General features: G+C 43.6%; 2 protein-coding genes across 8 annotated transcripts in view; one reads left to right on the top strand and one right to left on the bottom strand.

Annotated features, from left to right (window-relative positions):
* Positions 1-27,143, top strand: part of LOC118366394 (FGFR1 oncogene partner 2 homolog) — a 112,468-nt gene that overhangs the window by 58,202 nt on the left and 27,123 nt on the right. The window lies entirely within an intron of this gene.
* Positions 1,257-27,143, bottom strand: part of LOC118366387 (aryl hydrocarbon receptor nuclear translocator-like protein 2) — a 29,290-nt gene continuing 3,403 nt past the window's right edge. For 3 of the 7 annotated variants that reach the window (XM_035749015.2, XM_035749017.2, XM_035749010.2), the window contains exons 2-17: positions 23,728-24,070; positions 23,583-23,621; positions 23,415-23,456; positions 22,589-22,746; positions 22,207-22,295; positions 21,423-21,515; positions 20,543-20,660; positions 20,060-20,224; positions 19,630-19,861; positions 13,705-13,811; positions 13,307-13,454; positions 12,591-12,643; positions 12,383-12,494; positions 7,638-7,722; positions 7,403-7,508; positions 1,257-2,030 (exon numbers count right to left, since the gene is read on the bottom strand). In XM_035749015.2, the coding sequence (XP_035604908.2) occupies positions 1,873-2,030; positions 7,403-7,508; positions 7,638-7,722; positions 12,383-12,494; positions 12,591-12,643; positions 13,307-13,454; positions 13,705-13,811; positions 19,630-19,861; positions 20,060-20,224; positions 20,543-20,660; positions 21,423-21,515; positions 22,207-22,295; positions 22,589-22,746; positions 23,415-23,456; positions 23,583-23,621; positions 23,728-24,070 (2,048 nt within the window). In that variant the 3' untranslated portion in view covers positions 1,257-1,872. The remainder of the gene's footprint in view (positions 2,031-7,402; positions 7,509-7,637; positions 7,723-12,382; positions 12,495-12,590; positions 12,644-13,306; positions 13,455-13,704; positions 13,812-19,629; positions 19,862-20,059; positions 20,225-20,542; positions 20,661-21,422; positions 21,516-22,206; positions 22,296-22,588; positions 22,747-23,414; positions 23,457-23,582; positions 23,622-23,727; positions 24,071-27,143) is intronic. The other 4 variants (XM_035749013.2, XM_035749011.2, XM_035749014.2 and 1 more) reach the window with 4 other exon arrangements.

Raw genomic sequence — 27,143 nt, forward strand, 5'->3', positions numbered from 1 at the left:
CACTTTCTAAAGGAAGATGGTAGTGTAAGGACCATAGTACTCCTAGCGACAATTACTCTTGATAACTATTGCATTCACATACATATTTATTTATATTTCATCTGAGTTGAAATGCTGTTTTCAGATGTTCTATATTTAAGTCATGCCTATAAATGACATTTACAAACTTTCAAGATAAAAACATTTCATATTAAACTTTGTTAATGGGTTCAGATTTGTTTTTAATGTTTAATTGCATTACGTGGATACATTGGTCAGAGCCAAAGAATATCAAAGTTTGACATGCAGCCAATTAATTGGCTTATCTGTGCCAGATTACTTGATTCTTTGCACATGAAGCCATGATTTTCCTCACCCAAAAAGTTAAACAAAAATCAATACTGCAGGAGTGCACACCATTGCAATTCAAGTCTTTATGGATTCACTGATATTTGTCCTTTTTGTCCCTCAAGTGGCAATCACAATTGCAGAACAAAATGTACACTGCATTTAGATTGGATCCCAGCAACAGAGACTTTTCATACACTTGGATTTTAAGTATTTGGAAGATGTGCAAACTTCACACAGAAAGTAATGCTCTGTTCATAGTAAAAGCAGACACGGTATTGAGATTGGTTCTGGGACTAAAGAGGCTTTCACAATAGTTTGCTGAAGCGAGGTTGTTTGCAAGCATTGTTTTCCTTGACTGGATTGTTTCACACCTACACATTTCAAACAAACTAGGATGTGTTTGTATAAGCTCCGATGCACAGGGATGTAGTGGTAAAGCATTAACGTGAGGAAGCGCTGAACGCTGGTTGTGGTGACGGGCAGTGAGTATTTTATTTGATCATTAAAAAGTTGAAGACCAGATACTTAAAACCATTGAGGACAAAACATAATAAAGCCTGAGAGCTTATTTCCATTGTGTTCCTCTAGGATAGGCAACGCACACGCTATTGCTAAGAACGCCAACGTTGCATAATAAATGTGTAAATGCTTTTCACAAAATACAAAAGTGTTTCTGAGCGTTTAGCCTCCATCACATCCCTGCAGGTGCATCTTCAGGGTGTTCTGTTTCAGTGTAAATGAAAACATTTCAAAAGAAGCAGCTCTATTTCTGAGTGACTTCAGAAAAAGGTATGCTGTTGTCTTTACAATAGACATGGCAGCCATATTGATTCATCTACACAGAAGCCTACAACGCAAGAGCAAAAAGAACAATATACAATTTCACTTTGTAATAACAGACAATGACAATTTGAGTGAAGACACAGTTGTAATGTTTCATTTCAATTTATTCACACAAGTGATCAGTGTTCAAACTTAATATACTTTGTAATTGATTAACCTATGCCTTTGTCCACTCCCTTGGAATTTGGGTTGATCACTTTCACACCTGCGGGAACCGAACTGGTATCGATCTGTGACCCCTCAGATAAAGGAAAACTCGGGTGGTTTTAGTACACATTCAGTTACATTGAAACATTGATTAAAAAAATCCCCACCACTTGAACCAGCTGTGCAAGCCACCAAAGAGTTTGCTGATCTTAGTTCAGGCTGGATTTCTCCTGCTGAAACTTAAACAGAGAGCTGTAGAAGTTCCTCAGAAGCACATAAATCTGTTTCATTGGTAGCGGAGCACATGAAAATAGTCCCTGGATGGAGTTTGTCTAACCATAAACTACAGAGTTAAGGACTGATGGAGTTGGGGGTCAATTCCATTTCAATTCTGGAAGTGAATTGAAATCCCAATTCAGGAATTGGTAGAAATCCTCTTTGAAAATGCTTAAATAAATAAATGAAGTAATGTAGATAGGAATAAATAGCATTTTTCAAATCTTGAATTGGAATCTAAATTCTTCTCCTGAATTCATGGCATTTGAATCTATGCTAGTGAGACCAGTGCATGTTGTCAAAGTCTACTGCGTCCCCCAGGTTGGCATCAGTCTGCAGCAGGCTCATGATGACGGCCATGGCAGCCTCGTTGTTGCTCAGGATACCGAGGCCGGGTCCCACCATGCTGTCCAGGTTCATCTGGGAGCTCTCTCCTGGGGGAGAATGGGCTGTCATTAAAATGAACCAATACACAAAGTTATGTTAGTCATACAGTTGAAGATGGAAGTTTACATACACCTTAGCCAAATAAGCCAAATGGTGCCGGAGGAGATGGCCGCCGTTTTACGGTCTCCTAACCAATTGTGCTATTATGTGGGTTTTTTTCGCGATATTTGTAAATGATTTTGTACGTAATGTTTCTGCAACCGTATCTTACGGAAGAAAAGAGCTGGATATCAGGACAGCGATCACTCACCTCAGATTAGACAAAGATTTCTTCAACAACAAGCGGGACTCGATATTCTCCAAACACCCCACAGGGCAGACATCCGCAAAAGGAAAAGACATAGAGGACGAAGAGCCGGATGCCTCGTCGGGACCTGCAGAAGGCAACTAGGAAAGCTACCGTTACCGTCAATATTACTCGCCAATGTGCAATCATTGGACAAACTAGACGAGGTACGATCATGAATATCCTACCAACGGGACATCAAAAACTGTAATATCCTATGCTTCACGGAATCGTGGCTGAATGACGACATGGATATTCAGCTAGCGGGATACACGCTGCACCGGCAGGATAGGACAGCACACTCCGGTAAGACGAGGGGGGGATCTGTGCATATTTGTAAACAACAGCTGGTGCAATAAATCTAAGGAAGTCTCTAGATTTTGCTCGCCTGAAGTAGAGTATATTGTGATAAACTGCAGGCCACACTACTTGCCTAGAGAGTTCTCAGCTATACTTTTCGTGGCTGTTTATTTACCACCACAGACAGATGCTGGCACTAAGACCGCACTCAGTCAGCTCTATAAGGAAATAAGCCAACAGGAAACCACTCACCCAGAGGCGGCGATCCTGGTTGCCAGAGACTTTAATGCAGGGAAACTTAAATCAGTTCTACCAAATCTCTATCAACATGTTAAATGTGCAACCAGAGGGAAAACAAATTCTAGATCACCTGTACTCCACACACAGAGACGCGTACAAAGCTCTCCCTCGCCTTCCATTTGGTAAATCCGACCACAACTCTATCATCCTGATTCCTGCTTACAAGCTAAAATTAAAAGCAGGAAGCACCAGCAGGAAGCACGGTCTATAAAAAAATGGTCAGATGAAGCAGATGCTAAACTACAGGACTGCTTTGCTATCACAGACTGGAACATGTTCCGGGATTCTTCCGATGACATTGAGGAATACACCACATCAGTCACTGGCTTTATCAAAAAGTGCATTGAGGACGTCGTGCCCACAGTGACTGTACATACATACCCCAACCAGAAGTCATGGATTACAGGGAACATTCGCACTGAGCTAAAGGGTAGAGCTGCCGCTTTCAAGGTGCGGGACTCTAACCCAGAAGCTTACAAGAAATCCCGCTATGCTCTGCGCCGAACCATCAAACAGGCAAAGCGTCAATACAGGGCTAAGATTGAATCATACTACACCAGCTCCGACGCTCGTCGGATGTGGCAGGGCTTGCAAAGTATTACAGACTACAAAGCGAAGCACAGCCGCAAGCTGCCCAGTGACACGAGCCTACCAGACGAGCAAAATCACTTGTATGCTCGCTTCGAGGCAAGTAACACGGAGGCATACATGAGAGCATCAGCTGGTCCGGACGACTGTGTGATCACGCTTTCCGTAGCCGACGTGAGTAAGACCTTTAACCTCTTGCTCCTACCTGACACGCAGGCGTCCCATCTAGACATCTGGAAATGCAAATGCGCTACGCTAAATGCTAATAGTACTAGTTAAAACTCAAACGTTCAATAAAATACACATGCAGGGTATTGAATTAAAGCTACACTCGTTGTGAATCCAGGCAACAAGTCAGATTTTTAAAATGCTTTTCAGCGAAAGCATGAGAAGCTATTATCTGATAGCATGTAACACCCCAAAAGACCCGCAGGGGACGTAAACAAAATAATTAGCATAGTCGTCGCTACACAAACCGCACAAATAAAATATACAACATTCATTACCTTTGACCATCTTCTTTGTTGGCACTCCTAGATGTCCCATAATCACTATTGGGTCTTTTTTTCGATTAAATCGGTCCATATATAGCCTAGATATCGATCTATGAAGACTGTGTGATAAACGGAAAAAAATAGCGTCTTGTAACGTCATTTTTTAAAATTAAAAAAGTCGACTATAAACTTTCACAAAACACTTCGAAATACTTTTGTAATGCAACTTTAGGTATTAGTAAACGATAATAAGCGATCAAATTGATCACGAGGCGAAGTATATTCTTTAGCTGTCCGTCTGGAAATAATGTCCGGGTAAATCTCAACCAAAATATCCGGTCGGAGACCGGAAGAAATGCGCTGCCTTGCGTCTGTTTGACCAAGAAACAAATAGTAGGCAAATGACAAGACTCTAGACAACGTGTGGAATCTGTAGGTATTGCAACCTCAGCCCCATTAAATGTGGTTCACCTTTATCAATGGGTTCAAGTCGCGCATGGATATATTTTTCCATTTTCAGTGATCAGATTTTCCTGCACTTTCCGATGAAACGCACGTTCTGTTATAGTCACAGCCGTGATTTAACCAGTTTTATAAACATCTGAGTGTTTTCTATCCACACATACTAATCATATGCATATACTATATTACTGGCATGAGCAGCAGGGCGCTGAAATGTTGCACGATTTTTAACAGAATGTTCAAAAAAGTAGGGGGTAGGAGTAACAGGTTAAATGTCAACATACACAAGGTTGCGAGGCTAGACGGATTACCAGGACATGTGCTCCGGGCATGTGCTGACCAACTGACAGGTGTCTTCACTGACATTTTCAACATGTTCCTGATTGAGTCTGTAATACCAACATGCTTCAAACAGACCACGATAGTCCCCGTGCCCAAGAACACAAAGGCAACCTGCCTAAATGACTACCGACCCGTAGCACTCACGTCCGTAGCCATGAAGTGCTTTGAAAGGCTGGTAATGGCTCACATCAACACCATTATCCCAGAAACCCTAGACCCACTCCAATCTGCATACCGCGCAAACAGATCCACAGATGATGCAATCTCTATTGCACTCCACAATGCCCTTTCCCACCTGGACAAAGGAACACCCATGTGAGAATGCTGCCCATTGACTACAGCTCAGCATTCAACACCATAGTGCCCTCAAAGCTCAGCACCAAGCTAAGGAACCTGTGACGAAACACCTCCCTCTGCAACTGGATCCTGCACTTCCTGACAGGCCGCCCCCCAGGTGGTGATAGTAGGTAGCAACACATCTGCCACACTGATCCTCAACATTGGAGCTCCCCAGGGGTGCGTGCTCAGTCCCCTCCTGTACCAGGAGTGGCCAAACAGTTATATTTTTGTTTCATCAGACCAGAGAACATTTCTCCAAAAAGTATGATCTTTGTCCCCATGTGCAGTTGCAAACCGTAGTCTGGCTTTTTTATGGCGATTTTGGAGCAGTGGCTTCTTCCTTGCTGAGCGGCCTTTCAGGTTATGTCGATATAGGACTCGTTTTACTGTGGATATAGATTGTTTCCTCCAGCATCTTCACAAGGTCTTTTGCTGATGTTCTGGGATTGATTTGCACTTTTCGTACCAAAGTACATTCATCTCTAGGAGACAGAACGCGTCTCCTTCCTGAGCTGTATGGCGGCTGCGTGGTCCCATGGTGTTTATACTTGCGTACTATTGTCTGTATAGATGAACGTGGTTCCTTCAGGCCTTTGGAAATTGCTCCCAAGGATGAACCAGACTTGTGGAGGTCCATCATTTTTTTCAGAGGTCTTGGCTGATTTCTTTAGATTTTCCCATGATGTCAAGCAAAGAGGCACTGAGTTAAGATAGGCCTTGAAATACATCCACAGGTACACCTCCAATTGACTCAAATTATGTCATTTAGCATATAAGAAGTTTCTAAAGCCATCATTTTCTGGAATTTTCCAAGCTGTTTAAAGGCACAGTGAACTTGGTGTATGTAAACTTCTGACCAACTTTAATTGGGATACAGTGAATTATAAGTGAAATAATCCGTCTGTAAACAATTGTTGGGAAAATGACTTGTGTCATGCAATCGGAGGGCCTGATGTCCGGACCTCTGGCAGTCTCTATGGGAGTGCCATAGGGTTAAATTCTTGGGCCGACTCTTTTCTCCGTATTCATCAATGATGTCGCTCTTGCTGCTGGTGATTCGCTGATCCACCTCTATGCAGACGACACCATTCTGTATACTTCTGGCCCTTCTTTGGACACTGTGTTAACAAACCTCCAGATGAGCTTCAATGCCATACAACACTCCTTCCATGGCCTCCAACTGCTCTAAAATGCAAGCAAAACTACATGTATGCTCTTCAACCGATCACTGATCAATGTTAGACTGTAAACTCTCCTTCCAGACTCACATTAAGCCTCTCCAATCCAAAATTAAATCTAGAATCAGCTTCCTATTTCGTAAAAAAGCATCCTTCGCTCATGCTGCCAAACATACCCTCGTAAATCTGACTATCCTACATATCCTTGACTTCGGCGATGTCATTTACAAAATAGCCTCCAACACTCTACTCAGCAAATTGGATGTAGTCTATCACAGTGCCATCCGTTTTGTCACCAAAGCCCCATATACTACCCACCACTGCGACCTGTATGTTCTCGTTGGCTGGCCCTCACTTCATATTCGTCGCCAAACCGACTGGCTCCAGGTCATCTATACGTTTTTGCTAGGTAAAGCCCGCCTTATCTCAGCTCACTGGTCACCATAGCAGCACCCACCCGTAGCACTCGCTCCAGCAAGTATTTTTCACTGGTCCTCCACAAAGCCAACTCCTCGTTTGGCCGCCTTTCCTTCCAGTTCTCTGCTGCCAATGACTGGAATGAATTGCAAAAATCACTGAAGCTAGAGTCTATATCTCCCTCACTAACTTTAAACATCAGCTGTCAGAGCATCTTACCGATCACTGCACCTGTACACAGCCCATCTGTAAATAGCCCACCCAACTACCTCATCCCCATATTGTTATTCATTTTTTTGCTCCTTTGCACCCCAGGATCTCTACTTGCACATTCATATTCTGCACTATCACTCCAGTGTTTAATTGCTAAATTGTAATTATTTCACCACTATAGCCTATTTATTGCCTTACCTCCCTAGTATTACTACATTTGCACACTCTGTATATAGATTTTTCTATTGTGTTATTGATTGTACATTTGTTTATCCCGTGTGTAACTCTATGTTGTTTGTGTTGCACTTCTTTGCTTTATATTGGCCAGGTCGCAGTTGTAAATGAGAACTTGTTCTCAACTGGCCTAACTGGTTAAATAAAGGCGAAATAGATGTTTTTAATAAAAAATGACTTTGTATAGGATTTTGAATGGTAACTACCTGTGTCCATATGTGTGTTGCTGCCAGCGTATGTGGCCCCCTTTGAAGCAGACTCTGATCCAGACTTGCTCACTGTATCGGAGTCAGTCACCTCCTCATTTGGCATCTGCAAGAGGACAAGTGGGTACATAATAATACAGAACATCTTTGCTCCATAGATTTTTTGATACAAAGTTCCATTCAGGGCCCTAAAGACAATGTAGGATGAGAAGGGACGTTAGGTTTTGCAACTCACGTTGGCATGAGAGGAGACCATTGGAGACCTGTCCTGAGATGGACAGAAGGGACTGGAGGTTCCAATTGATGGAGAACAATTGACCCTGCACAGACAGAGACATTGTCTATGCAACAGAGACATTTAGGCGGTGGAAGAAAGCAGAACAAATGTAACAAAATGTTCAGGAGCCAATAAAACAAAAAACGATGTAAGCTGACTGTACAAGTACCAGAAAGCTCTGTAAAAACAATGCTATTGAAAACAATTTTATTTGATTTATTCATTTCACCTTTATTTAACCAGGTAAGCTAGTTGAGAACAAGTTCTAATTTGCAACTGCGACCTGGCCAAGATAAAGCATAGCAGTTCGACACACAACAACACAGAGTTACACTTGGAATGAACAAAACATACAGTCAATAATAGAGTAGAAAAAAGAAAACAAAGTCTATATACAGTGAGTGCAAATAAGGTCAAATAAGGGAGTTAAGGCAATAAATAGGCCATAGTGGCGAAGTAATTACAATATGGCAATTAAACACTGGAATGGTAGATGTGCATAAGATGGATGTGCAAGTAGAGATACTGTGGTGCAAAAGGAGCAAAATAAATAAATACAGTATGGGAATGAGGTAGATAGATGGGCTGTATACAGATGGGCTATGTACAGGTGCAGTGATCTGTGAGCTGCTCTGACAGCTGGTTCTTAAAGCTAGTGAGGGAGAAGGGAATCTCCAGCTTCAATGATTTTTGCAGTTCGTTCCAGTCAGTGGCAGCAGAGAACTAGAAGGAAAGGCGACCAAAGGAGGAATTGGCTTTGGGGGTGACCAGTGAGATACCTGCTGGAACGTGTGCTACGAGTGGGTGCTGCTATGGTGACCAGAGAGCTGAGATAGGGCGGGGCTTTACCTAGCAGAGACTTGTAGATAACCTGTAGCCAGTGGGTTTGGCGACGAGTAGGAAGTGAGGGCCAGCCAATGAGTGTACAAGTCACTGTGGTGGGTAGTATATGGGGCTTTGGTGACAAAACGGATGGCACTGTGATAGACTACATCCAGTTTGCTGAGTAGAGTGTTGGGGGCTTTTTTATAGATGACATCGCTGAAGTCGAGGATCGGTAGGATGGTCAGTTTTACGAGGGTATGTTTGGCAGCATGAGTGAAGGAAGCTTTTTGCGAAATAGGAAGCCGATTTTAGATTTAATTTTGGATTGGAGATGCTTAATGTGAGTCTGGAAGGAGTGTTTACAGTCTAGCCAGACACCTAGGTATTTGTAGTTATCCATCTATTCTAAGTCAGAACCGTCCAGAGTAGTGATGCTGGATGGGCGGGCAGGTGCGGGCAATGATCGGTTGAATAGCATGCATTTAGTTTTATTTGCGTTTAAGAGCAGTTGGAGGTGACGGAAGGAGAGTTGTATGGCATTGAAGCTCGTCTGGAGGTTAGTTAACACAGTGTCCAAAGAAGGGCCAGAAGTATACAGAATGGTGTCATCTGCGTAGAGGTGGATTAGAGAATCGCCAGCGGCAAGAGCGACATCATTGATGTATACATAGAAGAGAGTCGGCCCGAGAATTGAACCCTGTGGCACCCCCATAGAGACTGCAAGAGGTCCGGACAACAGGCCCTCCGATTTGAGACACTGAGCTCTATCAGAGTAGTAGTTGGTGAACCAGGCGAGGCAATCATTTGAGAAACCAAGGCTGTTGAGTCTGCCAATAAGAATGTGGTGATTGACAGAGTCAAAAGCCTTGGCCAGGTTGATGAATACAGCTGCACAGTAATGTCTCTTATCGATGGTGGTTATGATATCGTTAAGGACCTTGAGCGTGGCTGAGGTGCACCCATGACCAGCTCGGAAACCACATTGCATAGCGAAGAAGGTACGATGTGATTCAAAATGGTCAGTAATCTGTTTGTTAACTTTGCTTTCGAAGACCTTAGAGATGCAGGGTAGGATAGATATAGGTCTGTAGCAGTTTGGGTCTAGAGTGTCTTCCCCTTTGAAGAGGGGGATGACTGCGGCAGCTTTCCAATCTTTGGGAATCTCAGACAATACAAAAGAGAGGTTGAACAGGCTAGTAATAGGGATTGCAACAATTTCGGCAGACAATTTAAGAAAGAGAGGGTCCAGATGGTCTAGCCCGGCTGATTTGTAGGGGTCCAGATTTTGCAGCTGTTTCAGAACATCAGCTATCTGGATATGGGTGAAGGAGAAATGGTGGGGGCTTGGGCGGGTTGCTGTGGAGGGTGCCGGGCAGTTGACCGGGGTAGGGGTAGCCAGCTGGAAAGCATGGCCAGCCGTAGAGAAATGCTTATTGAAATTCTCAATTATAGTGGATTTATCGCTGGTAACAGTGTTTCCTAGCCTCAGAGCAGTGGGTAGGAGGAGGTGCTCTTATTCTCCATGGACTTTACAGTGTCCCAGAACTTTTTTGAGTTTGTACTGCAGGATGCAAATTTCTGTTTGCAACAGTTAGCCTTAGCTTTCCTAACTGCCTGTGTATATTGTTTCCTAACTTCCCTGAAAAGTTGCATATCACGGGGGCTATTCGATGCTAATGCAGAACGCCACAGGATGTTTTTGTGCTGGTCAAGGGCAGACAGGTCTGGAGTGAACCAAGGGCTATATCTATTTCTGGTTCTACATTTTTTGAATGGGGCATGCCTATTTAAGATGGTGAGGAAGGCACTTTTAAAGAATAACCAGGCATCCTCTACTGTCGGGATGAGGTCAATGTCCTTCCAGGATACCCCGGCCAGGTCGATTAGAAAGGCTTGCTCGCAGAAGTGTTTTAGGGAGCGTTTGACAGTGATGAGGGGTGGTCGTTTGCTCGCAGACCCATTACAGATGCAGGCAATGAGGCAGTGATCGCCGAGATCTTGGTTGAAAACAGCAGAGGTGTATTTGGAGGGTGAGTTAGTTAGGATGATATTATGAGGGTGCCCCTGTTTGCGGATTTGGGGTTATATCTGGTAGGTTCATTGATAAATTGTGTGAGATTGAGGGCATCAAGCTTAGATTGTAGGATGGCCGGGGTGTTAAGCATGTCACAGTTTAGGTCACCTAGTAGCACGAGCTCAGAAGATAGATGGGGGGGCAATCAAATCACATATGGTGTCGAGGGCACAGCTGGGTGCAGAGGGTGGTCTATAGCAAGCGGCAATGGTGAGAGACTTGTTTCTGGAAAGGTTCATTTTTAGAAGTAGAAGCTCAAATTGTTTGAGTACAGACCTGGATAGTAAGACAGAACTCTGCAGGTTATCTTTGCAGTAAATTGCAACACTGCCCCCTTTGGCAGTTCTATCTTGGCGGAAAATGTTATAGTTAGGAATCAAGGCTTTTACGTTAGTTAGAAACCAAGGCTTTTACGGTTGAAGAAGTCAACAAATGAGAGAGCCTGGGGGATGGGAGTGGGGGTAGACACTGCAGGGCCTGGATTAACCTCTACATCACTGGAGGAACAGAGGAGTAGAATAAGGGTACGGCTAAAGGCTAACAGAACTGGACGCCTAGTACATTCAGAACAGAGAGTAAAAGGAGCAGATTTATGGACAAGGTAGAATATATTCAAGGCATAATGTACAGATAAAGGTATAGTAGGATGTGAATACAGTGGGGGTAAACCTGTGCATATAGTGGTAATGAAAGAGGTATTGTCTCTAGAAATAGCATTTAAACCAGGTGATGTCACTGCGTGTGTGGGGGTGGAACTAAATTGTTAGCCGAGGCGTGTTGAGCAGTGCTAGAGGCTCTACAGTGAAATGAAACAATAGTTACAAACCAGAACAGCAATCGACACGGCATGGTGACGTTAGGGAAAGGCATGCGTAGCCGGGTGATCATACAAGTCCAGTGCGTGGCTTCAAGCAGCTAGCGGCACGGGGCTAGCAGGCTAACAGAAAGGCCTTAGGGGGATGACGCGACGGAGGGAAGTCTGTTGTGCCCCCCTCGTGCAGTTACATCAGCGGACGGATCAGCAGGGCCGTGTGGTAAACCAGGCCAATTGGCAAAATATGTATAGTGGCCGAAGAAATATGTCCGAAGGGTCTCTTAAGTCAACAGTCCAATATGGTTAAGATAGCTAGCAGGCCGCAGATTAGCGGCTGTGCGTTCAGGGGTCGTTAGCTGCTATAATTCCAGGTGGGAAAAAAATATTTAAAAATCATAATAAAAATGTTTTTAAAAAAATAAAAAATAGGTTCAGAGCTTGCGGTAGGAATCCGGAGATATCGAGAAGAATAAGTCAGACTAGCTCTGGTTTGAGTAACGCTGTACAGACTGGCGAGAGTTGTCCGGGATAAAGGTAGCTGATGACCGCTAGCCCATCAAATGTATTCGATGGGCCTCGTAAGCCAACAGTCCGTTGTGCTCTAGACAGCTAGCATTCAGGGGATGTTAGCTGCGAAGGTCGGAAGGTGAGAAGGTTCAAAGCTTGCGATAGGAATCCGGGGACATGGAGAGAAAAAAATAGGTCCGGTATGCTCTGGTTGAATCGCGTTGTACAAAGGTTAGCTGATGACTGTTAGCTGGCAAGTTTATGTTGGAGAGATTCCAGTAAGAGGCAAAGAAAAATATGTTAGAGAAAAAGCAGGTCCACACCACATTGGGTGAGGCGGGTTGCAAGAGAGTATGGGTTTCGAAAAATATAAAAAGATATGCGAAGAAAAATATATATACATGGGACATGACAAGACGAAGGACAAATACGTCTGACTGCTACGCCATCTTGGATTACAATGCCATAATACATGCAACAAACCTGTTGGAGTCCAAGAGCTCATTTGCTATCTGGGTCCCTATGCTGTCAGAGTAGATCATAGTGGCCATGCCACTGGAGATGCCAGGGATAAGGATAGTACGTTTTCTCTCTTCTGTAACAGAGGGAGGGGTCAGGACAGTGATCGGATGTCGGTCAAAAACACCCAAACTATATCCAGAATGACCAGGACGAATATTCCTTTCCTTACCGTCCAACAGCTCGGAGCTGCTCGGCTGTTCAGTTTCTGTCTGACCAGGTCCCCTTGTGTGGAGAGGGAACAGACGACAAATCATTGTACATCCCTTGTATGATGTCATTAGTACAACGCTGAGGACTCTCGAACAGCAGCTACATTTTGGGTCCAAAATGGGACAATTTTGACTGAAATTGTGTCTTGATTTGAAGCAGATAATTAAATTAAATGTATTTTTACTGAATATCATTATAGATTATTCAACCCACAATCTATTTTTTTTGTTATTGAATTTTACCCCTTTTTCTCCCCAATTTCGTGGTATCCAATTGTTTTAGTAGCTACTATCTTGTCTCAACTCCTGTCCTCCGATACACAACCCAACCAAGCCGCACTGCTTCTTAACACAGCGCGCATCCAACCCGGAAGCCAGCCGCACCAATGTGTCGGAGAAAACACTGTGCACCTGGCAACCTTGGTTAGTGCGCACTGCGCCCGGCCCGCCACAGGAGTCGCTGGTGCGCGATGAGACAAGGATATCTCTACCGGCCAAACCCTCCCGAACCCAGACGACGACGCAAGGCCAATTGTGCGTCGCCCCACGGACCTCCCGGTCGCGGCCGGTTACGACAGAGCCTGGGCGCGAACCCAGAGTCCCTGGTGGCACAGCAACCACTGCGCCACCCGGGAGGCCAACCCACAATCTAGACCTAATGTGAAAAAGCACTTACAAAACTCGGTTTGTTGACACAATAAACTCCACTTCTTTGGTCCAAGGGTTTATAAAACTAAACCACTGACTTTGAAGCATGATGAAGGAGCCAAGTTTTGTTTTGAACTTGTAGCAGCTGGTCTCAATCTTCTCTTTACTACGGAGAACTGTTGAGACACAAAACAACACCTCTATCACTGAAATGTCACCCCCACCCCCAATAAAAAACAAGTAATGCACAGGGTATTATGGTGTAATTACCATTTTACCATGCGACAAAGGTAAGAACCTGGTCATTTTCTGTAACCCGAAATAAAGTGCAACCGAAATATAATTCATATCTGTTTGAGCACCTGGAGAACATATGGTTCTCACCCATATGTAGATACGAAAGACAACCAAACTATTCTCCATTACCTTTCCTATGTGTCTCTGTGAGGTGTTGCATGTCGTCCTGGTGGAAGTACTCATAACAAGACGTCCCCAGTAGTTCCTGTGGCAAGTAGCCCAGAACAGTAGTGGCTCTGAAGGACAGAGACAAGGAGGCTGTTATTCTTTCTTAACCTACTACAGTCCCAGGTTGATATCTCCTGTCCACTTACCAGCTCTAACTATGTACATCATTTCAGAAAGGCACAATAAATGCTAACTATAACCATCAATGTACATGATGCAGGCCTTTCTATTTCTATGGAAAAGAGTAAATGGAATGATTGTCAAACATTCGACCACGGTAAAGTGAGCTTGGTTCTTGGTCTCTGAATTGGGATCAAATGCCAAAGTAGAAAGGATTTCACTCAAAAGTAACACAAATAAAATCACTTACAGATAATATGAATTATACTGTAAACATACAGTTGAAGTCGGAAGTTACCATACACTTAGGTTGGAGTCATTAAAACTCGTTTTTCAACCACTCCACACATTCCTTGTTAACAAACTATACTTTTGGCAAGTCGGTTAGGACATCTACTTTGTGCATGACACAAGTCATTTTTCCAACAACTTTTTACAGACAGATTATTTCACTTGTAATTCACTGTATCACAATTCCAGTGGGTCAGAAGTGTACATACACTAAGTTGACTGTGCCTTTAAACAGCTTGGAAAATTCCAGAAAATTATGTTGTGGCTTTAGAAGCTTCCGATAGGCTAATTGACATCATTTGAGTCAATTGGAGGTGTACCTGTGGATGTATTTCAAGGCCTACCTTCAAACTCAGTGCCTCTTTGCTTGACATCATGGGAAAATAAAAATAAAAATCAGCCAAAACCTTCTGGTTTTGGTTCATCCTTGGGAGAAATTCCCAAATGCCTGAAGGTAACACGTTCATCTATACAAACAATAGTACGCAAATATAAACACCATGGGACCACGCAGCCGTCATATCGCTCAGGAAGGAGACGCGTTCTGTCTCCTAGAGATGAACGTAGTTTGGTACGAAAAGTGCAAATCAATCCCAGAACAGCAGCAAAATACCTTGTGAAGATGCTAGAAGAAACAGGTACAAAAGTGACTATATCCACAGTAAAGCGAGTCCTATATCGACATAACCTGAAAGGCCGCTCAGCAAGGAAGAAGCCACTGCTCCAAAACGACCATAAAAAAAGCAAGATTACAGTTTGCAACTGCACATGGGGACAAAGATCATACTTTTTGGAGAAATGTCCTCTGGTCTGATGAAACAAAAATAGAACTGCTTGGCCATAATGACCATCGTTATGTTTGGAGGAAAAGGGGGAGGCTTGCAAGCCGAAGAACACCATCCCAACCGTGAGTCACGGGGGTGGCAGAATCATGTTGTGGGGGTGCTTTGCTGCAGGAGGGACTGGTGCACGTGGATATATTGAAGCAACATCTCAAGACATCAGTCAGGAAGTTAAAGCTTGGTCGCAAATGGGTCTTCCAAATGGACAATGGCCACAAGCATACTTCCAAAGTTGTGGAAAAATGGCTTAAGGACAACAAAGTCAAGGTCTTGGAGTGGCCATCACAAAGCCCTGACCTCAATCCCATAGAACATTTGTGGGCAGAACTGAAAAGGCGTGTGCGAGCAAGGAAGCCTACAAACCTGACTCAGTTACACTTGCTCTGTCAGGAGGAATGGGCCAAAATTCACCCAACTTATTGTGTGAAGCTTGTGGAAGGCCACCTGAAACATTTGACCCAAGCTAACCAATTTAAAAGGCAATGCTACCAAATACTAATTGAGTGTATGTAAACTTCTGACCCACTGAGAATGTGATGAAAGAAATAAAAGCTGAAATAAATCACTCTACTATTATTCTGACATTTCACATTCTTAAAATAAAGTGGTGATCCTAACTGACCTGTCACGTCCTGACCTTAAAGATCCTTTATTCTCTATTTTGGGTTAGGTCGGGGTGTGACTAGGGTGGGCATTCTAGTTTTGTTATTTCTATGTTGGCCTGGTATGGTTCCCAATCAGAGGCAGCTGTCTATTGTTGTCTCTGATTGGGGATCATATTTAGGCAGCCTTTTCCCACCTGTTTGTTGTGGGATCTTGTTTTTGTATTGTTGCCTTGAGCACGACAAAGTTGTACATTCGTTTCTTTTCTCTTTATTGTTTTTTTGTGCCGGTTCTCATAATAAAAGATGATGAACCCAAACCACGCTGCATTTTGGTCCGATGTTTACAACGACGTTCGTGACAGAAGATCCCACCACCCACGGACCAAGCAGCGTGCCCAGGAGGAGCAGGGATCCTGGCCTGGGAGGAAAGCCAGGAGTGGAGGACATCCTGGACTTGGGACGAAATAATGGCAGGAGACAAAAGCCTGCCATGGAAGCAGGCGGAAGCAGCGAAGGAGGGACAGCGACGACACTGGGGTACGTGGCCACGACGTAGGCCCAAGCAGCAGCCTCCAAACATTTTTTAGGGTGGGGTACACGGAGTGGTCGTCGACGCTGAGGGGTGAGTCAGAGACCATGGAGGAAGCGATGGAGAGATTGAGAGAAAATGAACGGAGGGGTGAGATAGAGACCTTCGATGAGTGGTTGGCGAAATGTGAAGAGAATGAAGTGGAAGAGCTGTTGGTTTGGCTGGAGAGGCAAGACAGTCGCCCTGTGGTGCATGTTAGCCGTGCAACCTGTGTCAGCTCCCCGTATTTCAAATCAAATTTATTTATATAGCTCTTCGTACATCAGCTGATATCTCAAAGTGCTGTACAGAAACCCAGCCTAAAATCCCAAACAGCAAGCAATGCAGGTGTAGAAGCACGGTGGCTAGGAAAAATTCCCTAGAAAGGCCAAAACCTAGGAAGAAACCTAGAGAGGAACCAGGCTATGTGGGGTGGCCAGTCCTCTTCTGGCTGTGCCGGGTGGAGATTATAACAGAACATGGCCAAGATGTTCAAATGTTCATAAATGACCAGCATGGTTGAATAATAATAAGGCAGAACAGTTGAAACTGGAGCAGCAGCATGGCCAGGTGGACTGGGGACAGCAAGGAGTCATCATGTCAGGTAGTCCTGGGGCATGGTCCTAGGGCTCAGGTCCTCCGAGAGAGTGATAGAGGAAATTATGGTTGAAATTACTAATTATGTATACATTCCAATCAGAACTGACTAGTCCAAATGCTATAATGTACTGTACATGTGAATTTTCTCTCTTGCTCCCTTTCCCAATTGTATATAATGTAGTCAGGAGTTTAGTAACAATGAAGGTCTGTTCCTTAGTTCATTCAGTTGTACAAATCTCCAGGTGGTGGGAACGGGCCATCTCCAGATTGTCGAGAATGTTGATTTATACTGACTGGCCTTGACTTCGTGCTGATAACGCGAAGGCTCAAGAGCTTGGGGGCCCCTCTGCTTGTGAAATAGAACGTTTGGAAAACGCTGACGTCATTTTCAGTTTATAACCTGTGGAAATGTGTGTATGCATTTAGTACTCTCTGGAATTAAACGCTCTTACCTGACTTTTAAGACTGGTCTTGATCTACTTCATACATAATTAATTAACTTACACCTCATTAATGAATTAGAAACGAGTGCGAATTTGGTTTTGGCTGTAAAACAATAAGGAATTTAGAAATTCCTCTATCAGAGAGAGAAAGAAAGAGAGAAGGAGAGAATTTGGCCTGAAGAGCGTGTCATCTGTCCGGTACCATCTGTGCCGGCTCCACACACCAGGTCTCCAGGTCGCCTCCACAGCCCAGTACGTCCTGTGCCAGTTCTCCACACTTGCTTTGAGGAGCGTGTTATTGTTCCGGTACAATGTGTGCCGGTTCTATGCACTGTGTCTCCAGTGCGCCTCCACAGCCTGGTACGTCCTGTGCCAGCTCCCCGCACTTGCCGTGCTAAGGTTGTCATCTGTCCAGGACATGTTGTGCCAGCTCTACGTTCCAGACCTCTAGTTCACAGCCCAGTATGTCCTGTGCCGGCTCCGCGCACCAGGCCTCCTGTGCGTCTCCCCAGGCCGGTACTTCCTGTGCCGGCTCCACGTACCCGGCCTCCAGTGCGTCTCCCCAGCCCGGTACGCCCTGCGCCAGCTCCACGCCTCCTGCGCATCTCCCCAGCCTGGTACGCCGTGTCAGCTCCACGCAACAGGCCTCCAGCGACGGTCTGCAGTCCAGAGCCTCCAGTGACGGTCTGCAGTCCGGAGCCTCCAGTGACGGATCCATGGCCCGGGGCCTCCGGTGACGATCCATGGCCCGGGGCCTCCGGTGACGATCCATGGCCCAGAGCCTCCAGTGATGATCCATGGCCCGGAGCCTCCAGTGATGATCCATGGCCCGGAGCCTCCAGTGATGATCCATGGCCCGGAGCCTCCAGTGAGGGTTCCTAGTCCAGAGCCTCCTGCGAGGGTTCCCAGTCCAGAGCCTAGTTTTGTTATTTCTATGTTGGCCTGGTATGGTTCCCAATCAGAGGCAGCAGTCTATCGTTGTCTCTGATTGGGGATCATATTTAGGCAGCCTTTTCCCACCTGTTTGTTGTGGGATCTTGTTTTTGAATTGTTGCCTTTGAGCACGACAAAGCTGCACGTTAGTTTCTTTGCTCTTTATTGTTTTTTGTGCCGGTTCCCATAATAAAAGATGATGAACCCAAACAACGCTGCATTTTGGTCCGATGCTTACAACGACGTTCGTGACATGATCTAAGACAGGGAATTTTTACTAGGATTAAATGTCAGGAATTGTGAAACTAAGTTTAAATGTAGTTGGCGAAGGTGTATGTAAACTTCCGACTTCAACTGTAAATCAAACAGGACTGACGCCTTCAATGCACTCTCTGCTGTTGGTCAGAAGATCTCACCACCAGTGTTACATTTTAGGACAGCCTGGGTCACAATAACAAATCCACATATGTGAAAGGGCTCCTGTTGTGAAATGGAGCTGCCTATTTGACAATTGATAAGTTAGAAGGTCTTTATCTTGACATGCTTACTATATAAACAATTATATTTCCAACACAATGTTCCAAGTAAACATTTTTCAATTTATAATCTGTATTTCAAACCAATAGTATTAGTATTGTACTGTTGCCATCTCTTGAAATAATCAGTACAGTCATCTCTTCAAGGGCTATATTGTCTCATTTGGAATGCATTCAGACCAGTTGCTGGAAAACTTGGGGTAGCCCCATTACACTTACAGCCACTGTGGTATGGGTAGGGGGTGCCATGGCAAACCCTATCCAAGATGACTGCCTGCCAGGCCTGCCTTAACCAACGTCATTGCTTTTCTCTTTATTTGTTTCTTTCTTTCGCTGTTAATACAAGCACAGGTTGGGTTACCCAGGGTATAACTGTAATGTTAACCAAGGCCAATTTAACTTCGCCTTGGCTAACATTACAGTATGTATCAAAACATACTCAACTCAGCTGAAAGAGAATCTGAACAAAACTCTGAGAACATTTACAGTTACATTTAAGTCATTTAGCAGACGCTCTTAACAATACTCTATGAAAGTTACCAGGAAGTGACTGCCTCTCAGCCTTGTAGTTTTTAAAAACTTTTGTAGGCTTTTTGAATGGTCTTCAATGGGCAAAAACGTAGTGCAATGGTCTTAAGTGCAAAAACTCAGTAAAAACAAATAACTGTATATACTGTATATATTACGGATTTGATTATATAATCGGTAAGCCTGTTCAAAAGATTAGCGGACTTGATCCAGAAGTAAATCGAAAGGGGCGGTTACTTTCACAGGGTATAGATTCAGTTTTATTTCCCTCTCAGTGTTTTTCATCAGATGAAGGATATGCCCACAATGCCCCCTTATGAACAGTATTGGTTCAAAATTATGCCAACACTTGCCAAGAATATTTAATAATGAGCGAAAATCGCAAAAAGGTTTGAGGAGGGGATAAGAGGCACAACTTACTGTTGGTCTATGAAGTTGAACTTGCCGTCAATTGCAAAGCGAGTGACAAACTGGGTGGGTTTGACCGTGACCTCTTGTGAGGGCTGACAGGCATTGTTAGGGTGAACGCGGCACACAGCAACCAGGCAGGACAGATGGGAGGACTCGTTATCGTCGCTCTCAGCATCCAGCTGGGTGGAGGGCCATCTCCGCATGTAACCAGTGCAATGGACAGTGCAATATCGTTGAGACTCTACAGGGGGAGACAGTGTACATAAAACTTGTGTTTACACGTAACCCTACATGTAATTCCAATCAAGGCCCTATCAGGTCTAACCTCAGTGAGGTGGAATCAAGAAAAATAAATTGTACTTCTGGGTTGATGACCACCACGTTTCTCTCTGCTCTTACGATGTATTTAGTGAAAGTCCTTTCTGCATGGCTCTCTCACCCTTTTTCTTGGAGCTGCTGGGCTGGATGGTTTTGTCTTCTGTCTTCATAACTGTTCTGCTGTGCTTCATGCGGCAGAAGAAGGAGCGCCGTGCCCCTGTACACAGTTGAACTGCTCCCACAGGAAGGTCCTGCACCTGTAACCCTGCTAAAGAACCGGGAGAGCCTATGATACAACAACATCATATTATATTTACAATATTAAAAAACACAACATAAAAAGAAAGTGACTGTGATCTCAAAAGAGAACGAGGGCTAAGTGGAAACCAGTAAAGCAACAACAAACAGAACCCAGGCTCTCTGCTCTTTCCCCTGTGCTAATAGAACCGAGATAAAAGCTGCAACTTTCTTTAAAGTAATACCGTTATAGTGGTGACAGTTTCAACTGAATCTCAACAAGACACAAACAAATCAAAACACAGAGAGAAATAGATATGAAAATCCCAGCAACAGATACATTTAAATAAAGTCTTTGCAGACTTACTTTTGGCATCTATGAGCCGTTCACGAGGGTATAATCCTGAGGCTGACAGCTGCTCTTTCACTTTACTAATGTCCTTCGGGTGGACATAATCAAAAAGACTCTGTCCAATTAGTTCCAACTGTAAACAAAAACAGCACTTTAATTATCAGAACCAAACTATTCATCTGAGAACCTGGAACCAAATCTTGTGTGAGCTAGCTAGCTAGCCAACTATACTTCTGAACTAGGGGAAACAAATTATTCAGATCCCCTCTTCAGAACCACCTCAACTTTCTGGTTAAACCTCCGGTCTCCACTTCAAGCATCATCTCCACAATATAAAGCATGTAACAGATTCAGGTACAACTTTACTATAGTACAGAAATTGTAAGGTATTAAAAGGGAATTTCAGTATTTTACATTTTGATGTTAGATAGTTCCTCACCATGTAAGTAGTCTATGGGCCAGGAGAATATATAATCCATGGTTCAGTTAGACAGCCACTACAAACGTCAGCTAACTTTAGCCATCACTAGCTAACAATCAATGAGAGTGGTAGGGGCATGGGGTGCCTGTTACAAATGGCCAAAGAAAACCAAACCATGGAACTAAATGAATGGTATAAACACTGTTAAGTAATGACCTCTTCCTAAAGTTGTCATTGAGAGTATTTAAGTGGATAACAGTTAGGCTTGAGTGATAGTGACATTGTTGGAATCCACCTCAATAATTAGCTCAATTTATAATTAAGTAGCAAATTAAGACTGCCAGACCTGCTTATTGTATATTATAAACTGGGTGGGTCGAGCCCTGAAAGCTGATTGGCTGAAAGCCATGGTATATCAGACTGTATACCACACCCGCTCGGGCTTTATTGCTTAAGTATAACCAGTTCACTGACCCGACTGTAGTTGAGGAACTTGGAGACGGATTCTGAGGTAAAGAGGATCTTCCCCCTGTCACAACTCACCACGAACAGGAACCCATCTGCAGCCTGGGGAAATGAGACACGGCACGACCTCAATATATTTCATTCTGGGTCCATGAAAACACTGACAATGCTACAGTGTATAAACCATCCGTGTGTATCCACTCTCTCTGTTTACTCTAAAATGGCCGACTCTGTGTGACAAACATGCACACTTGTGGGAGATCAGAGCTGGCAAAGGTTAAACAACAGAACACTCCAAGCGAGGGGAAAGTACTGGCTATTTCTATATGATTTAATTCTACATAGAATTGAGCGGTTGACACATCCTGTTCTAATTAGGGATTTTCCAGAGTAAAGTTAGTTAGTAATTGAATGGAAAAATACCAGAGGGTATACTGTGTTACTGTCCAAAAAATAAAGTGTATACTTAGTCTGAAGAAGAAACATACACACCACGCTCTCATAACTTTGGATAAAATGCAGCACTTTGAAAATAAAAACCACACAATTGTAGATTTCACCTCATCATTGTAATCTGAAAGGAATAACCCTAGGTCACTATATTATTGGTTAATATTATATTTCCCATATCAATACCAAAATGATCAGCTATTTTTGGAGCCTAGAAGACTCAACACACAAAAACTGTAAATTGACACACCACATAATCCTGTCCCACTGTTGTGACTGCTGCCACAATACCAAATGGGATTGATCTTGGTTGATTGGAGAAAGAGATTGAATGGCGGCCTACCGTGAGCACCAGGTGCTTGAGATCATCCTGAGGCAGAAATGAAGGCTTGCGTTTGTAGTTAACATCAGTAAAGGAACTGCTGGCACCTGCTGACGAGACGAACACAGCACTGAGCTGTTGTCTGTGTTGTACCTGTCCCTTAGGAGCTTGACATTTCTATCATAAATTGAGTTACAAATATATAGAAATATTAAATCTATATTATCAGCAATGAACCAAGCTATTTGCGCACAGCTGTGTATTTTGCCACCACAATGTGTCCTAGGCTGTTACTGCATTAGTATAGCTTCATGAGACCTACCTTAAAGAGATGTGTGGTGCTGCACAGATTGCCTGGTATGATACTGTATTGTAGGGGCAGTTTTGGGATGATGAGGCCTACCTTTCAGGGTTTTCAGATGCTGTACAGCCATTCGCAGAACCGTGAGTTTGTCAAGCTTTTTGGCCATGGGGTTCCAGGAGGGGATCATGGCTGACAGCTCATCAATAAGGGTGTTCATTTTGTCCCTTCGCCGCTTTTCAATTTGGCTGTGTGGCTCCCTGTGAGTGAGGGCACAAATACACTTATTTGTCTCTCTCACACACTTAAGTATACAGGTCTCTGATGGGTTGCTATCAAGTCAGCATGATATCATTTATAAAAGCAACAACACATGAAAGGGTGTGCGTTATTGTTATTATTGGCTTTACGTTGATGTGGTTGCTCGCATCGTACCAGCTTCAGTATTAGTATTACTAATACTGTAGTATTATGTCATATGTAATATTAAAGTATCCTCCTGTTTGTTAAAGCAAGTTCAGTCAAAAATGGGATTTTCCTGTGTTTTATATATATTTCCACAACATGATGTTGGAATAATACTGTGAAATGTATGATAATACCCTTTTAGTGTAAGAGTTGTTTGAAATGACATCCTGAAATTTCAGCCAGTTTTGGTGGGATGGAGTTTTGGCCTGCCTGGTGAATCTGCCAAACTGCTCGTTTCCAGTTTTCCCCTGGACCACTCTCAGATTGTCCTAGCGAAATTCTTGCTCGAGAAACTGTTCTTGCTAAGAAGCTATTTGTGTTTCTTTTTGACCATGTTGATTGAAAACAGTCAAAGTAAGGTACTTAATTGTTACCCAGAAGTGATTTGATTTTTAAATGGCTGCATTGGCCTTTAACTCCCTATCAATATACCAAATTAATATGTATGCCAGGCTCTTACCTGAACCATTTTATTTTCACCTGTTGATCATCGTCTTCCGATCTGAATTGGAATGGGAAATAGTTATGATTATTTAAAATGATTCATTTCAGCACTTGGCCTGGCTCTGAGAGATCTTGCCAAGATTATTGCTGAAATAAAATTCATTGCTAAAGAATCTTCAATTACCTGCTCTGTTGCTCCTCTATTTGAGCATCACCGTTTTCCCTGCGAGACATGGAGAACACAACATATAAGACCACAGGGTATGAGACAAACATAAGAATGTTATTTTTATGCTGCTTCGTGAAAGGTGAGGTCTCTCTGCTCTTACCTGTTATCTAGATCCCCCTTCCGTTTCCTAGACAGCTCTTGGATTGGCATGGCTCCTGCCTTGTGGGGGGTTATGACATCAGGCATGGCTCCTGCCTTGTTGGGGGTTATGACATCAGGCATGGCTCCTGCCTTGTGGGGGGTTATGACATCAGGCATGGCTCCTGCCTTGTGGGGGGTTATGACATCAGGCATGGCTCCTGCCTTGTGGGGGGTTATGACATCAGGCATGGCTCCTGCCAGGTGGGGGGTTATGACATCAGGCATGGCTCCTGCCAGGTGGGGCGTTATGACGTAAGGCCGAGAAACAGGAAGGCTATTGGTTTCTCCTAACTGCAAGGGTCCTAAACCACAGGCACAAGAACCATACAAAACTGACACATTAGCTTTGATTTCTCATCATTTGTAATTCACCTACGGTCAAATCGATGCATTATTGTAGCACTGACACTATTACGGAGGCCTAGAGACAAAATGGGTTGGTGTTTTGTTTAATTCCCCAGATTTTATATTTGCCAGTGTTGAAAACCTCCATGAAGAACAATCACATATCCCCGATAATCAACTGAAACCCTCAACTGCAGTTACTTGCTTTCCCCAGAAGATGGCCCAAATACCAACTCAATGGATGTTGACCTCAAGCATCCCATACAACGTTCCAACCATGTGTATCACTCACTAAAAGCTGCCTGGGAGTGTGCAAAATATTGTGTAAAAAGTTTCAAAATAAAAATAATTTTAAACCGTTTTATAAATATAAATGTTCTTGTGTTGATCAGTCACATGATACCCGTGTATGCACTAACTAACATCCACTTGAGAGGACTGTAAATAAACTCTCAATTGTAAGCCCATTGACAAATGTTCCTCAGTGTAAATTAGTTTTAAGTTCAGCTAACTGGAAATGGCCTTACATCTTGTAACTGATCATCTTGAAAGCCATAAACCTGGCAGGTGAGGTGAATGAACTCTCCCGGCTGTCGTGCAGCACGTGATGAGTACCATACGAGGGCGTCTAACCACTGGCTTTATCCCAGTTTTCCCCCAGCATGTGTTTGACGTGATAGTTTCTGCTATCGCCTTACCTCACTGCTTAGATAATACTGTAACATTGACCTACTTCACGCACGACTCCCCATTCTACTTTAAGCGGGGACATTTTATTTGAAATATTGTTTAAAAGGTGGAAGATGTTTTGGGATTCTAATGCTTCTAATGTAACAAATGTTTATAAATAATGGTTAATGAACTAGGCTATATCTAGGATTTTGGGGGTAATTTCTGGCATTGAGGTGGAATGCCGAAACTATTCCAGCCCTGCCTTCTCTCTTCCTTTTCCTGCATGCATCTCACGAAGCATGAGAAACTGTAGTAGCATAAAAGCAAAACAAAGTTGAAATATTCCACAGGTAGAGAGATGGTAGTGGAACTACCGTCATTTTTATATTTCTGTAGTTGCATCTTCATGTAGGGATAATCTTCATTTAGTTATTTTTCAATTTTCATGAAAATAGTTAAGGCAAATCTGACTACGTTTGTTGCCCAATCAAGTAGAAACATTGTCAAACATCCAAAAGCCAAAGACAGTGAGTAGCTCAGGGTTGAGGTAAATTTAGAATGCTTTGATACATTAACATTTATTAACTGAAAATGGATATAAATTAGAATATCATACACTTCATAAAATCCAACACAATTGTAAAGGGGAGAGTGGAGATCCCTATTTTGCAGTAACTAACCAAAGGGGAAGACAAATGTCGTATCAAAATACAATTAGGTAGTTATGTGGGGAAATGGTTGTGCTACACATTCATTTGGTTGACGTACTTCGTATCAAAGTTCAAGGAACCGGAGAAACCCCTGGTAAATACGCAGCAGTCATTTCCTGGCTAGGCCAGCCTCCATGTCATATCAAATCAAATGTTATTTGTCACAGACGTGGTTAGCAGATGTTAATGCGAGTGTAGCGAAATGCTTGTGCTTCTAGTTCCGACAATGCAGTAATAACCAACGAGTAATCTAGCTAACAATTCCAAAACTACTACCTTATACACACAAATGTAAAGGGATAAAGAATATGTACATAAAGATACGTGAATGAGTGATGGTACAGAGCGGCATAGGCAAGATGCAGTAGGTAATGAGTACAGTATTTACATATGAGATGAGTATGTAAATAAAGTGGCATAGTTTAAAGTGGCTAGTGATAAATGTATTACATAAAGATGCAGTATATACATATACATATGGGATAAATAATGTAGGGTATGTAAACATTATATTAAGTAGCATTGTTTAAAGTGGCGAGTGATATATTTTACATCAATTCCCATTATTAAAGTGGCTGGAGTTGAGTCAGTGTGTTGGCAGCATCCACTCAATGTTAGTGGTGGCTGTTTAACAGTCTGATGGCCTTGAGATAGAAGCTGTTTTTCAGTCTCTCGGTCCCAGCTTTGATGCACCTGTACTGACCTCGCCTTCTGGATGATAGCGGGGTGAACAGGCAGTGGCTCGGGTGGTTGTTGTCCTTGATGATCTTTATGGCCTTCCTGTGACATCGGGTGGTGTAGGTGTCCTGGAGGGCAGGTAGTTTGCCCCTGGTGATGCGTTGTGCAGAACTCACTACCCTCTAGAGAGCCTTACGGTTGTGGGCGGAGCAGTTGCCGTACCAGGCGGTGATACAGCCCGACAGGATGCTCTCGATTGTGCATCTGTAGAAGTTTGTGAGTGCTTTTGGTGACAAGCCAAATTTCTTCAGCCTCCTGAGGTTGAAGAGGCGCTGCTGCGCCTTCTTCACGATGCTGTCTGTGTGGGTGGACCAATTCAGTTTGTCTGTGATGTGTACGCCGAGGAACTTAAAACTTGCTACCCTCTCCACTACTGTTCCATCGATGTGGATAGGGGGGTGTTCCCTCTGCTGTTTCCTGAAGTCCACAATCATCTCCTTAGTTTTGTTGACGTTGAGTGTGAGGTTATTTTCCTGACACCACACTCCGAGGGCCCTCACCTCCTCCCTGTAGGCCGTCTCGTCGTTGTTGGTAATCAAGCCTACCACTGTTGTCGTCCGCAAACTTGATGATTGAGTTGGAGGCGTGCGTGGAGGCGTGGTGGGTGAACAGGGAGTACAGGAGAGGGCTCAGAACGCATCCTTGTGGGGCTCCTGATGTTGTGCCTTTGAACAAGACAGTTAACCCTTATATGCTCAGTGTGCTTCCAATCCTTTAGGGTGTATGTGTCTTAGGGGGATTGGGATACAAGCAGAAACAAATTTCTGTTCACTGAAATAAAAATGTACAGTGTTCTTCTTAAATGTTGATCCAGTTCGTGTCGCTCATAGAGGGAAACAAACTCACTGACAACTGGGAACCAGACATCAACAAGTTCCCTGGTTGTGCAGGACATGAGTGGGTGGTGCAG

This window comes from Oncorhynchus keta, chromosome 33 (genome assembly GCF_023373465.1).
Source record: "Oncorhynchus keta strain PuntledgeMale-10-30-2019 chromosome 33, Oket_V2, whole genome shotgun sequence".
NCBI lineage: Eukaryota > Metazoa > Chordata > Actinopteri > Salmoniformes > Salmonidae > Oncorhynchus > Oncorhynchus keta.